General features: G+C 37.7%; 1 protein-coding gene across 4 annotated transcripts in view; it reads right to left on the bottom strand.

Moving 5' to 3' along the window:
* The window catches only part of SEC24D (SEC24 homolog D, COPII coat complex component), a 110,148-nt gene that overhangs the window by 13,519 nt on the left and 83,261 nt on the right, over positions 1 to 13,368 (bottom strand). For all 4 annotated transcript variants that reach the window (XM_049631092.1, XM_049631089.1, XM_049631090.1 and 1 more), the window contains exons 14-19: positions 8,299 to 8,415; positions 7,298 to 7,468; positions 5,933 to 6,029; positions 5,658 to 5,803; positions 4,528 to 4,666; positions 3,590 to 3,708 (exon numbers count right to left, since the gene is read on the bottom strand). In XM_049631092.1, coding sequence (XP_049487049.1) covers positions 3,590 to 3,708; positions 4,528 to 4,666; positions 5,658 to 5,803; positions 5,933 to 6,029; positions 7,298 to 7,468; positions 8,299 to 8,415 — 789 coding nt within the window. The remainder of the gene's footprint in view (positions 1 to 3,589; positions 3,709 to 4,527; positions 4,667 to 5,657; positions 5,804 to 5,932; positions 6,030 to 7,297; positions 7,469 to 8,298; positions 8,416 to 13,368) is intronic.

Genomic DNA, 13,368 nt, shown 5'->3' on the forward strand with positions numbered 1-13,368 from the left:
TTTTTTCTTTACCTTCAATTAGTAAATGAATTATTTTAATTTTGTCTTTAGCTTATGTGACCTCATTCTACTTCAAAATACGTATTGTAATGTGATGCTGCAAATAACAACACAATGCAGCACTTGTAGAAACATAACTTGATGGGTAAAAAAATTACAAATAATCTGTCTGTGTTGTTTAACCTTCTCTCAACTCAATTTTATAAAAATAGGTAAGAATCAAGATTGATCTGAGTGTCACTTCCTTCTATTTAACAGTAGGTCAATGGAAAGGATATACTCAAAAGAAAAGGAATACATAGGGAGATAATGACAATTTACAAACAGAAACATCTGGTCTATAAATTCACGATTTATTTTTTAGTGTTCTATCTTAATGATGAAAAAGAATATACACTTATCAGAATCCACCCTGAAAAGAAAATTTCCTTTGGGGCTCTGTTAGGATTTACTCCTCAACTTAAACCTTTACATCCTAAGTTTCTTCTCATGATCTACTAAGTAAGGAATGTGTAAGACAGTTTTCCAACTGGTTTAGTAAAATATTTCAGGACATTTCTACTTTGCAGTTTGTTCCTCCTCTTCTAATCTCTTCAGAGAATCAAAGACAGTTAAATGCATGTTTCCTCATACTCTTCTTATAATTTTTTTTTCTCTAGTATAAAAGATTTTTGTTTGACAACACTTGCTACCACTTTTTCAACCAAGGAAAAATATGATCAAATATGTAGGAACCAGATCATAATCATATCCCAGAGCCATCCAGCCTTACATATTATGGATTAAGAATATTCTTAGAAAAACACATGGTTTTTCAAATATTATCTTGTAATTTCACTGGTTGCTTCTCATTAATCAGGCCATATTAAGACAGTTTAGAAATCTGTTGACCTAAATGCCACCGAGGGATGAGCCTGGCTCATGATGACCCTACAGGACTAAAAGTCTGATCAGAAGAGCCTGGATGAGAAGGGGTAGAAAGAAGAAAACTGAGGAGGTAAAAAAGGAGGAAAATTGATATAGAAGAATGGAATTAGGGTGAAAGAAAACAAGGAGATAGCGGGAAAGAAATGTGGCAACAGATGGACACTATTCTTGGGGAAAAAAGGTACCGGTGAGGAAGGAGTAAAAATGAGGAGTGCCTGGGTGGATCAGTTGGTTGAACGTCTGACTCTTGATTTTGGCTCAAGTCATGATCTCACAGTTTGTGAATTCGAGCCCCACATGGGGCTCTGAGCTGAGAGGTCAGAGCCTGCTTGGGATTCATTCTCTCTCCCTCATTCTCTCTCTGCCCCACCCCCACACTCTCTCTCTCAAAATAAACAAATAAACTTAAAAAAAAATTCACGTAAGTCCAGTTTGCTTGAATTGGGAGAATTCTTCTGTAGTTTTGAAATGACAGAAGTAGTAGTGAATTAAAAAAAAACTATTACATTGCAGTTAAGTCCATTTGACTTTCCTTTTGAAGTCACTGTACTCCCATATGATGTAACATACTTAAGTTCAGAACAGTGAGTTATTAGATTTAAGAATCTACCTTGCTTATGTAAGCTTAACAAATTGCTTTAATGTTGTTTGTAGTTATAGGTGTTAAACCAGCATCTATAATATGACCTCCAGAGTAGGGGCCTCCTTAAACTTTGCACACTAAGTGCCTCTCTTGCCTCAAGCTAGTCCTGGCCCTGGAGATTCAGTAAAAGCAGATCTTCCGAGATCCAGTGTCATATAATCCAAGTATCCAGATCCCTAATAGTCCTGCTTGGATCAAAGAAACTTTGGACTCTACAGTAAAGGAGTGGAATTCCTTAGGAATGTCTCCCCAGATATTATTTCTTACAAAGGAACTCTGGAAGGGCAGCACATTTGAAGTTACATTCTCTGAAGAGAACCCCAAGTCCAGCCATTTCATGTATTTAAAATAATGCTATATTTTAATATACTATTGTTACTAAGTTTTATAAGCCCTACATTTTCCCCACTCCAAGCTGGATAATCATATCTAAATTATGTCATTTCTTAAAGCACATCATTGGTTGAAATGTACCTTTTACATGTGCTCATGGAGAAAGTAAAATCTCATCATAAGAAAAATAATCTCTATCAACTTTTTCAGAGAAAATTTGGCATCATAATATTTTTCCTGCAGAAATAACTAAACTGCATGAACAGATGATCTAGTAGTAGAGACAAAGCTTTTAACTTTTAAATCAGAAGGAACGGACAGATTTCATTTCTTTTCTTAAATAGGCAACAGATTTGTTTTTAACTTAAGGTCTTTGAATCCAATTGCTTTAACGTTAGCAAATAAACTTTCTGAGGACACTAACTGTACCTGTTCTTCTTCAACTAATCCTTCTGAAGCGTGAGACACTCCAGAGACAGACTAATGTTTCCAGAGCCATAAAACAAATAGTAAAACCGGGGGTGTAAAGTGCTCATGATTGGACTGTATCCAGGTACATCTGGTGGGCTCTGTATAAATTGAACAAGTACACTGTGAAATAGTACTGGTATTGAAGTTTAGTTACTAAAGTTCCAAATCTCCTGGATAATAAACAAGATCGACACTCACATATAGATTCAAGAGTTGCTTATGCGACTGTCAACACCAGGAGACAGAAGAAGAGATGGCTAATTTAATCACTCAGAACAGCACAGAAAGGAATTTTTGTGAAAGGTCCAAGATAATAACTGTGTTTTATTTTCCTTCTTTACTAAGATTATGAAAGTTGGCCCCCAATTTTATCTACATGATCTCTGTTGTTAAGGGCTTACTTTTGAGTGGGGTTTCAGATGTCCTCTCGGCACCCACTTTTGACAATGAGCTAACCAGAAAGTTTCCCCATCTGTTGCGCCCTGTCTTCTCTTTCAATCCAAATTCTATATTCGGATATTCAACATAAAATTATGAAAAGTGGCATCTAGCTTTGACTGACATAGGGAAAAATGTGAATAAGAGAACAGATGCAAAAATAAATGGGAACATGAGGTTCTGCTTTTTCTTTTACAGGAAAGAGTCTAAATGAGATTTATGTAAAGGATCTTCTAAAATTTTCATATTAGTAGATGGTACCCAGAGACATTTCCTTTAAAACTCTTCATACCTATTATTAACCTTTAAATATAAAAAATTCTAATATTTATAACTTATATTCATGTTTATAAAATATAAAGAGGTCCTTCCTGCCATTTGCTCATGTCAACTATGATTGTTAATATGCCAAAATATATTTATGCATACACATTTCTCAACTAAATATCCGTCTTTATAAGCAAAAGAGAATCCCATTTATATTATGACATTTCTTACATATAACATTCTGTTATTTATATATAATGTAGTGACTGTCAACCCAAAATGCACACATATTTTTTGGTTCATGCATCTTGTAAAGCCACCGAGTTTTTTAATGTTGGCTATGAAAAGACGATAGCCTCTCCAAATAGCAGACTCAGTCTTCTTAGTTGTGCAGTTTACTACGTATAGCATCCAAGTGCCTGGAACAGCATAAGCCTTCGGGAGCTAAATGCTGAAAGAACACCTAATCACTTGTAACGCTTTAGAATCTAAGTACAACAGGTGGCTTACCTGGCTTGCTGCAGATGGACTTGCACAATTCTTCCGGTAACATGCCAACATGTGGGCAGTCTGATTAACCAGAATTTCCCGGATGACCTTCAAGGGCTGGTATAGAACTGCTTTGAATGCTAGTTGCATAAAACAATGAAAAGAGCATGAAAGCTCTGGCTCAGAAATCAGTCCCTTCAAATGGTAATAATAATAACAATAAAAAAAATGCTCTTATCTTCAGACCATCCAGCAAGGAATAACAGTGTTTAAAAGGTTAAAGTCATCTGCTAATGTTCTCCATTTTACTAAGTATGACAACATACCCAATGGAGAACAACGGCCAACCTCTAACAGAAGGTAGGTCATTAGTTCAGACTTTTTCCACAGAATATTATAAACAGAACTCTACACACAGAGAAAAGAAAGACCAACGTGCCATCTTCTGATGTCCTGAATTCCTATGGACTGGACTGCTGTTTCTTCTAAACCTTGGTGTAGAATCTCAAACGGGGGTTATGAAGGGGAGAAAGAACCAAAGAGGGGCCAACTCAGACCCGTGGAATTTCATAATTATCATGGTGTGGATAAGCAAGTTCAGCCTAACATTAGGGACAGTCTCCTTCCATTAGCCCCAGGTGCCAGAGGGCATACTCATATACCATAATAAGAGTCTAAGTATCACCTTCCTAAATTTCAACTCAGAATGCCCCCATGCCCCCAAGAAGGAAACTTTGAATAGAACTGTATAGTGTGGGCCTGACGGAGATCTCTCATTATTAATCTAGAATTGGAGATGCTGAGTATTCTCCTTAACACTCTGTTTTTATAAATTCTGGATTTGCCCACCGAAAGGCTGTGCTTCCACAATAGTTGTCAGTTACTAATTCAATTAACCAACAAGTCTGACTGAATTCTTAGGCAAGATACACAGCAGCACAGGATTAGTGGAGTGTTACCTGACTTGGCGAAGAAGTTGATAAGGGCATCTGTCTCACAGCTCTTATAGAGATCAGCCAACTGGGAGCTGCAGTTCAAGCCAAGATTGTGAATCCGCAGTCTTCTCTGACCTCCGACGGTTGTGTAAAGCACAGCACACTGCAGAGGCGACATCAAGGACACATGCTTTTATGCTCAGCCATGTCCACCCACGCTAGTCTATCTTACATTTACAGAGCACTATATATGGGTCAAAGACCTCTAAACCCCTCCACAGACTTTTTTTTGTATATTGTTGCTAATGACTGAATAACAACAAATAAGGGAGGAATGATGACAATTCATACATTGAGCGTCTATGTAGCATTTCACTGGTTTAAACTTAAAGTTTAACTGGGCTTTCACGCATATGTAACTCTGGGCTTTCACGCATATTAGTGTACTTTCACATATCTCAGATTTTATTACCAGGGGTTCAGGTCCAAAAATAATACTTTTCATGTTCAAAAACAAACATCTAACTTTGATGATGTACTTAAGTCTTATGCTGATGACATATATATTTCAAGAATGCAAACAAGTATCCACTTCTTCAAATGTCTGTGATCAACAATAAATATTAGAGTTCTTCCTCAACTTAATGACAAACCTCTCTATTATTTAAGGGTGATGACAGTATCTGAAAACTATAACCATTCAATATAATTGTTCTTAATTCAAAATCTCCATGGCTTCGACTTAATTTTATTTACTACAAAACCAAATTCTATTTATAGCTGCATATAACATAATAATGTACTTAACATGGTGTCTAACATTTGGTAGGAATGCAACAAATGAATGAATGGGTTCTAAAGCCTTAAAGAATTGAACTCTGCTGGCAGTCAGTTTGCTAATGCTTACAATACTGACCACAGTTTGCTGGGCTCTCATGTGAGGACTTACAATTATTACTTCATACAAGCAGCACATATAAATCAGGCTCTGGAGAATACACAATGGAGTGCTATAATCTAATGACTTTTGTCTTTGGAGAAATAAGAGTTCAACTTCTTTACAGAAAGACTGACATAGTTGATGGTATTTTAGTCTGCCCAGTGATCGCTGTAACAAACTAAAACACAAAAGATGGGAATAAGCTTTAAATCACCTGGATTAAGGCTCCACTGTCTTCACCAAGTTTGTCATCATGCTTGAATTCCACAGTCACTGCCTTATCACAATCAATGGCTGCCATTTCTACATCAGTGGTGTTGTTCATAAAAATTCCACCAAAGAAATCAGTGGCTCTGAAACCTAATGATGAGGAAAAAGGGAATTTTTCTTCTATTTAATTTATTGTTATTTTCTCTGTTGGCCTGTTATTAATTTGAATAGGAAACAATTACCAATGGAGACCTGAAAAACAGTATAATTGAAAATTACCTGTGCTGGTACGAACCCTCATAATAGCATCGAATCCTATTTTCTTTTCAATATCATTTCTGAGGTCATTCAAAAATTGTTGGCTATCCATATGCATCTAAAAAATAAAGTAGCATCAATCCCCACCAGATGGCAGCAAAACATTTAAAATAACAATCCTTATTTTTTAAAATCTTGATTAAAACTCTTATCCAGAAGTCTTAAAAAGGGTTCTTAAAACTTTTTCAATTTTATTTCATTTGCAATCTTTGGCCTTAACAAATCCCTTAGTTTACCGTATAAATCTGTAACTAGGTGATTAAAAATAATTTTATTGATGATAAATAAAAACAGATGATGATTAACATTTATCATTTATGTTGGGGGAACACTTATTCTCACTCCATGTTTCCATGTATAGGTACGTAAGTTAGAGACATTCCCCTGACCCTTCCTCTCAGGTGAGGGCAGGTGATTTATCTGATTAGTAAGTTTGAGTAAAGGAACTGGGTGGACATAGCTCAGTCTACTCTGTATCTTCTTTCTGAGGAGGCAGCCTGCCTGCAGGAGGCACACATTTATTACCTTTCAATTTGCTAAGTTTTGAAGGTACAGTTGTCCACAGGAGAAGCTTGTAATATGCCCACCTTGTGCCTGGGTACACAGGTTTGTCACATTGAAAGGTAAAGCATTAGCAAGCCCACTTGCCCTCAGACATATGTCTGTACAGTGCTGACATTTTTCCTATCTCATGACTCTCTCAATCCAGGGTTGGAAGAGAGAGGTATAATGAACTGACCCCAAAACTGTAACAATTTAAAACAAATACACAGTCACTTTTAAAAACAATTATCTCAGGGGCACCTGGGTGGCTCAGTCAGTTGAGTGACCGACTTCAGCTCAGGTCATGATCTCACAGTCCGTGAGCTCAAGCCCCACATCGGGATTTGTGCTGACAGCTCGGAGCCTGGAGCCTGTTTCTGTTTCTGTGTCTCCCTCTCTCTCTGCCCCTCCCCCATTCACGCTCTCGCTCTCTCTCTCTCTCTCTCTCTCTCTCTCTCTGCCTTTCAAAAATGAATGTTAAAAAAAAATTAAAAACAATTATCTTAAATATATTTAAAACACTAAACTTTTTATATAGAATATATGTTTCCTCATCATGGAAGCTTACGCTGAAATTCACCTCTGAGACTAAATGAGCTCAATCTGTTCCCAAACACTTAGGGAGTAAGAAAGCAATTGCCTAATCACATATACATGGTCTCCACTGGCTCTAGATTTTCATTTGTCAGTTACCCACAAGGGGGCACAGCGTTCTTATGATTTAAGCACCAAAAGTTAAATGGCAGTACAAAAACCTGAGGTGAACGCGTTGCTGGCTTTTACCTGGAAATTGTTGTATTTGTAAAGGGTTCCTCCAGTGAGGTGAGGCACGAGACCCAAAGAGGCTACATCCACATACTGACTGGGAAAGAGGAAGAGGGTCACACAGCAGCCGTGAGCCACACAGTCCTTGGCCAGTGCATCGTAGACATTTGTTTGGGGCTGGAAAAGTATCTGAAGAAAAAGATGCACAAAGGGATAAAGAAAACCACAAAATGTTTTTGGTTTCAATTTTTTATTTCTGTTGAATTCTTTTAAAATGAAAGAAAATTTTTTTCCAGTCAAGTGAACTGGGCTGAAGGAATGAATTACGGTAATCATCAGTGCAGCAGCCATTTATTGAGCACCCAGTGTGTGCCAGGCTCATGTTGTGTGAAGTGTGTGTGTGTGTGTGTGTGTGTGTGTGTGTGCGCGCGCGCACACGTGCGTGCAATTTTATTTGATCCTCCAACAATGCTAATGAAACGGACATTGCTGTCTTACCTTTACAGACCTAGATGAAACAACCTGTCTGGTGTTATGTGGCCAGTAGCTGGATGCCTATATCCTGGTCTTATCCTTCCCACTGATTTGTCTACTCCCCACCCCATGGTGATTCTGTCAGAGGGTTTGAGCAAAGCACACTGTGAGCATCAGGCACCTCTATTTCCTGTCTCAGGAGTGCTATTATATGGTCCCAGCTACATTCTCCTTCTACCTTTATCTTCTTCCTGCATTTCCCCCCATTTCTCCCATTTGTATTATCCCAGTCTCATACACAGTTTATACATGAAAAGTTTGAGGCCTTATTTTAAGTTTATTTCAGACATTGGTTTCTCTAGGAATATAAAATTTCTTAAATTATTTGCAATTCAAAATATTCTCGTTAATATACAATGTCCCAGATTTATACATTACATTTAGCTTCTCTCCCTTTCTTACTCAAAGGACACATTCCCTCTTTCTTTACTCCCCTTTACAAACTGACATATGGATACTTTCAAAGAGCCATTGTTTACAAATACCTTCTCTTTGTCCGTATTAATCAGTTTTTTGTCATCTCTGTTTTTGAGCTTCCCTGGTGCCTCTGCAGTGGGTAAGGAGGAATGGAAGATAAACAGCTTCCCAGGACAATCTGCTGCCTAAAAGAAAAAAAAATTACAGAAAATGTTTTGGGTGGGAAAGTTCTACTTTAAGGGACTCAGAAAATAAATTAAAATACAGGTATTTTCTATGAGCCAAGCACTATACATATCTCATTTAATCCTCTCAGTAACCGTTGTGTCCTTAGGCAGGTACTATTCTCTCCATTTTATAGACTAGGAAACTGAGGCTTAGATAGGGACTTGCTTAAAGTCATGTAAGTTGTAAATGAAACAGCCAATATTTGATTGTAGGTCCATACACATGATGCTTTGATAAACTAAAAAGGATGTACTACAGGGAAAATACTTTCTTGTTTAGCCTAGACTTTCAGGGTCAAGTGAATCCCATGATGCAAAAGTAAAAGAATTCCTAGGATGATGATGCAACAGAAGCTCCTCTTTGAAACCTTTAGTAAACATAGATTAAACCTAAAGTGGTATTTCAAGGAAGAATGCACATGAACGTAGCAACAGTAGATATAAGGAACCAGCTATCAGACAAAATGACAAAAGGGAAAATATGTGATCAAGATTATGTATCTGTAGTCCCTGGGAAGCAATAAAAAGATGAACTTAGGTTCCACAAAAGTCAATTCCATATTAAGAATATTTAAAATCTTAAGGACCTAAGAAGTAATCTACTAAGCAAAATTTACTGAGATTAAATGATTCATTATATTGACCCCTCCAATCTTGCCTTTCTCCAAACTATCCTGACATATTGCTGCCAGGGCACTCTCTGAAATAAAGCTAACTGTTCTGATCATGTATGGGGCAGTTCTCCCTAAAAATCATGGAGACTTTCTACTATGTGATAAAGTCCACATTCCTTTATCTGTGTGGGAACAGGAAGGGTAAAAAAAAGTGAGATGGGTTGCTGCAAGCAATTGCTGTGTGCAGCTAGCTCTGTGCCAGGCCCTTCACACACATTTCTTATTTAATACAACCTTGTGGAGAAGAAACTGTTTTCTGCATTCTAAGGCTAAAAAAACTGAGGCTCATCCACTATGCCCCAGGTCACACAGCCAGTGACCCTCTTGCCCTTCCAGGCCCTCTGGAGTTTAGCCTGAATATACCTTTCAAGTCTAATCTCTACATTTCCTCACCCCTGCCACCCCTTTCAGGGGAAGTTTCCGCCACACAAGCTTCTTGCTTTCCTGGAATATACCACGTGCTTTATACACCTCCACATCTTTGCACATTTTGTTCCATTAGCCTGGAATCCATTTCTCCCTCTTCTTGGCCTGGAGCTGTTGTGTGCAAAAGACGGGTTTAGCAGCACACAGTGGTATGTCTGGGTCAGCGGTAAGATGTGTTGTAAATTATTTGCTATTACTAATAAGACATGTGAGTTTGTGCCTACTTCCCTAAAATACAAATGGATAAAATTCAAGGTTAGCCCTGTCCTAATGTGTCTCACTAAGTGACATTCAACATGTGTGGTGAGTAGGTCACAGAGGTGGGGGTCACAGCTGACACATGGGTTAGGGTGCATAACCCATGCCCCGTCTTGTGTTCGTCATGGCCAGCAGTGAGCAGTGATTTTATCACTGCACTAGTCTTCTACTTCTACAAATTATCGATACAGGTAAATGAGAACAAAGGCATGGATGAATGAAGAAGCAAAGATAGTGACCCTACCTGCATACATAGGAAAAAGATGCTAACAACACTGTGGCCAATTAAGACACATTAGTTCCTATGACCTGGGTAAAATTTATGGCAATAATGAAAAAAACATGCTAAAGTTTTTAAATTCTATGACTAATTTTTTCATTTATATCACTTTCATTGTTATGAAAGTATTGTTATGTATTTCATTGTTATGAAAGTTATTTTAATTGAAGTAGCAGAAAAGGTATAAAATGTCTAAGTTCATTTATTTATTTTAAGAGAGAGAGAGAACGAACAGAAGAGAGGCAGAGGATCCAAAAAAAGCTCTGTGCTGATAGCAGAGAGCCTGATGTGGGGCTCGAACTCAGGAACCGTGAGATCATGACCTGAGCCAGAGTCAGGTGCTCAATTGACTAAGCCACCCAGGTGCCCCTAGAACATTTTTTTTAATTGTTTTTAATGTTTATTTATTTTTGAGACAGAGAGAGACAGAGCATGAATGGGGGAGGGGCAGAGAGAGAGGGAGACACAGTATCGGAAGCAGGCTCCAGGCTCCGAGCCATCAGACCAGAGCCCGACGCGGGGCACGAACCCACGAACCGTGAGATCGTGACCTGAGCTGAAGTCGGACGCTCAACCGACTGAGCCACCCAGGCGCCCCTAGAACATTTTTTAAAAGTCCATCTTCTCCCCAGCTTTTCTTGGCTGGCCCACCCAGTTCCTCTAAGGAGTTCACTGTCAATCCATCTAGATATTCCCTCACTTCTATCCATCTAGTCTCTGCTCATACAAGTGTTGTAATTGTATACCACAGTACTTAAGAGCATGAGTCCTGGTTCCTATCTGCATGGATAAGAGTCCCAACCATTTTATTAGCCGAGTGATACTGGGAAAATTACTTAACTTCTCTAAACCTCAGTTACCTAATATGCAACATAGAAAAAATAGTAACTATATAAAATATTGTTGAGAGAATTCAATGACCCAGTACATGGCGTTAATCATAACTAACTATATATAATTGCCTTGCTAAGATTACTCATCGAGAAAAATCAGGCTCATTAACAAAACAAAGTCAAATACTGAGAAAAATAAAGTAACCGTATTTATTTCTAATTCATTAGCCAATTATAATGGCTTAATTTTAGATTTATAATTTCATTAATCGCATACTTACAAAATCTTCTGTAAGTAGCAATAAAAGAAAAAGTTCCTAGGGCATTAATGCCTTACATCCCTATAAAATGTTATGTTTTTACCAAAATCTTATTGTGCCCACACAAGTGTATCATATAGAATTGATAAATGACAATGACATATGACATTTTTATTACGATAGAAAACAGTTTGAGAAAGGCTGGCCTGGAGAACCCATTGTTCAAAATTTAACTCCAACGTCCATTCCTCTGACAGATGTGTTAATATCACCCTCAACAGAGTTGGCTGTCTCTACCTCCATGTCCTCCCTCTACTTTGCAGATAAGACTTAATAACACCATATCACAATTTATGTGTCTATTTTCTATAAGTCACAGGCTCATGAGAAAGAAAGGACCTTAATTTTTCTACAGCGAGTTTCTCCAAGCCCTACAGGGTCTAGAGTTTTCACTCTATAGGTGCTCCATAAATTTTAGAAGGAATGGAAGAAATGCTGTGATGCATCAACTGGAAATCAAATTTAGATATACATGAAGATACGTTAAAGATAAATTTCCCAATTAGTGATATATTTGAAGCATAACCATTAAAGGCCACTTCCTTCCCATTTTTTGCCTAATACTACTTATTTAGTTTTCTGGTAGAAGTAATAAGAAACTCAGAAAACTATTGTTTGACCAAGTTAAAAGACAATGCCAGAAATTCACACATAATTGAGTTATGAGTGTCAAATTTTGAGAAGAGATGCAGATTTTGAAACACTGTGGAAAAAAGACACTAGAGAACAAGATGCTGTGATCACAGAAGCATGTGCAACATTAAAAAGTGTATCAAACCCTGCAGTTGAACAGTTCAGGGACTTTTGAGAAAGTGTGTATAAGAATTTTCCAAATCTTCCCTCTTTATCTTTATGACAAATCAGCACATGTTTTTTGTTAATTTTTGTCTACTTTCTGTGCTTCAAGAAGTTTATTACAGCTAATTATATATGGATTTTACTTGGCATCTATCTAGTAGAAAATAAAGCTCTAATTCAAATGGGGGAGGCCAGTTCTAAAATGTCTTCACTTGGACACATAAAAACGCCTACATTTGGATGTTCTTTCAGTTTCTACTCCCTGTGCACAGAGGGTGAGACTCTCACCTCTGGCCTCTTGTGCATAATACCCTGAGCAATTCAGCTGAACACCCACAGCCCTGGGCTTTCCAAAATTATTCTCTGCTCTCCCCCCACCTTTTGAGGAATACAAGCAATAAATATCATGTCTTGTGTTACAGAGTTACATCTCTTCTAGCACACTGTAAGCAACTTAGAAGTAGAAACAGTAGTCCTGACATGCCTCACAAAACATTTAATAAATCTTTCTTGATTGAAAGAACAAGTAAATAAATGATGAGGTCTCCTTAATATTTAGATAATACCCTGCAAATTGTCAAAAATGTTAGCTCTTTGCCTAATACTGACTTCAGGCAAGTATTTTAGTGCCCTTGTATACAAGGTACCCAAATTTAAGTCTGACTGCTTGTTGCCATAGAGGACCTAAAAAGATGATGAGATAGTATCACTGTCAGAGGTAGATAATCACACATACACCAGGTACGCGTGTGCGCACACACACGCATACACATTTTGACCTTATTTTGAAAAATTTGTCTTCATCCGAACCTATAAAGCTGCTACAAGGCAGAAAACACAAACTGCAGACACACTCCAATTATATTACAGCAGTTTCTGCTCTTGTACAATGAATTATAATGACCCAGAATCTTTCTGGCAGATGCAGGGGAAACTTTTTCATTAATCTTTTTTTTTTTTTTTTATCAACTATCTATTATTTATAGAAAAGTTTTGAGGAAACAGGGGCACCTATGTGGCTCAGTCAGTTAAGTGAAGGACTCTTGATTTTGGCTCAGGTCATAATCTCACAGTCGTGGGATTGAGCCCCACGTCAGGCTCCACGTTGCATGGACCTGCTTAAGATTCATTCTCCCTCTCTCTCTCTGCCACTCCCACGCTCTCTCTCTCTCTTTCTCAAAAAAAGTGTTGAAGAAACAGATTAAAGATACATATACAATGGAATCACCAAAGCAAATGTAAAGAACTAGAAATCAGGAAGGTAGTCATGGAAAGAAAAGAATTAAATTTAGAAAATTTACCCTAAGTATCATTGGTATCTT

This window comes from Panthera uncia, chromosome B1 (genome assembly GCF_023721935.1).
Source record: "Panthera uncia isolate 11264 chromosome B1, Puncia_PCG_1.0, whole genome shotgun sequence".
NCBI classification, from domain to species: Eukaryota; Metazoa; Chordata; class Mammalia; order Carnivora; family Felidae; genus Panthera; species Panthera uncia.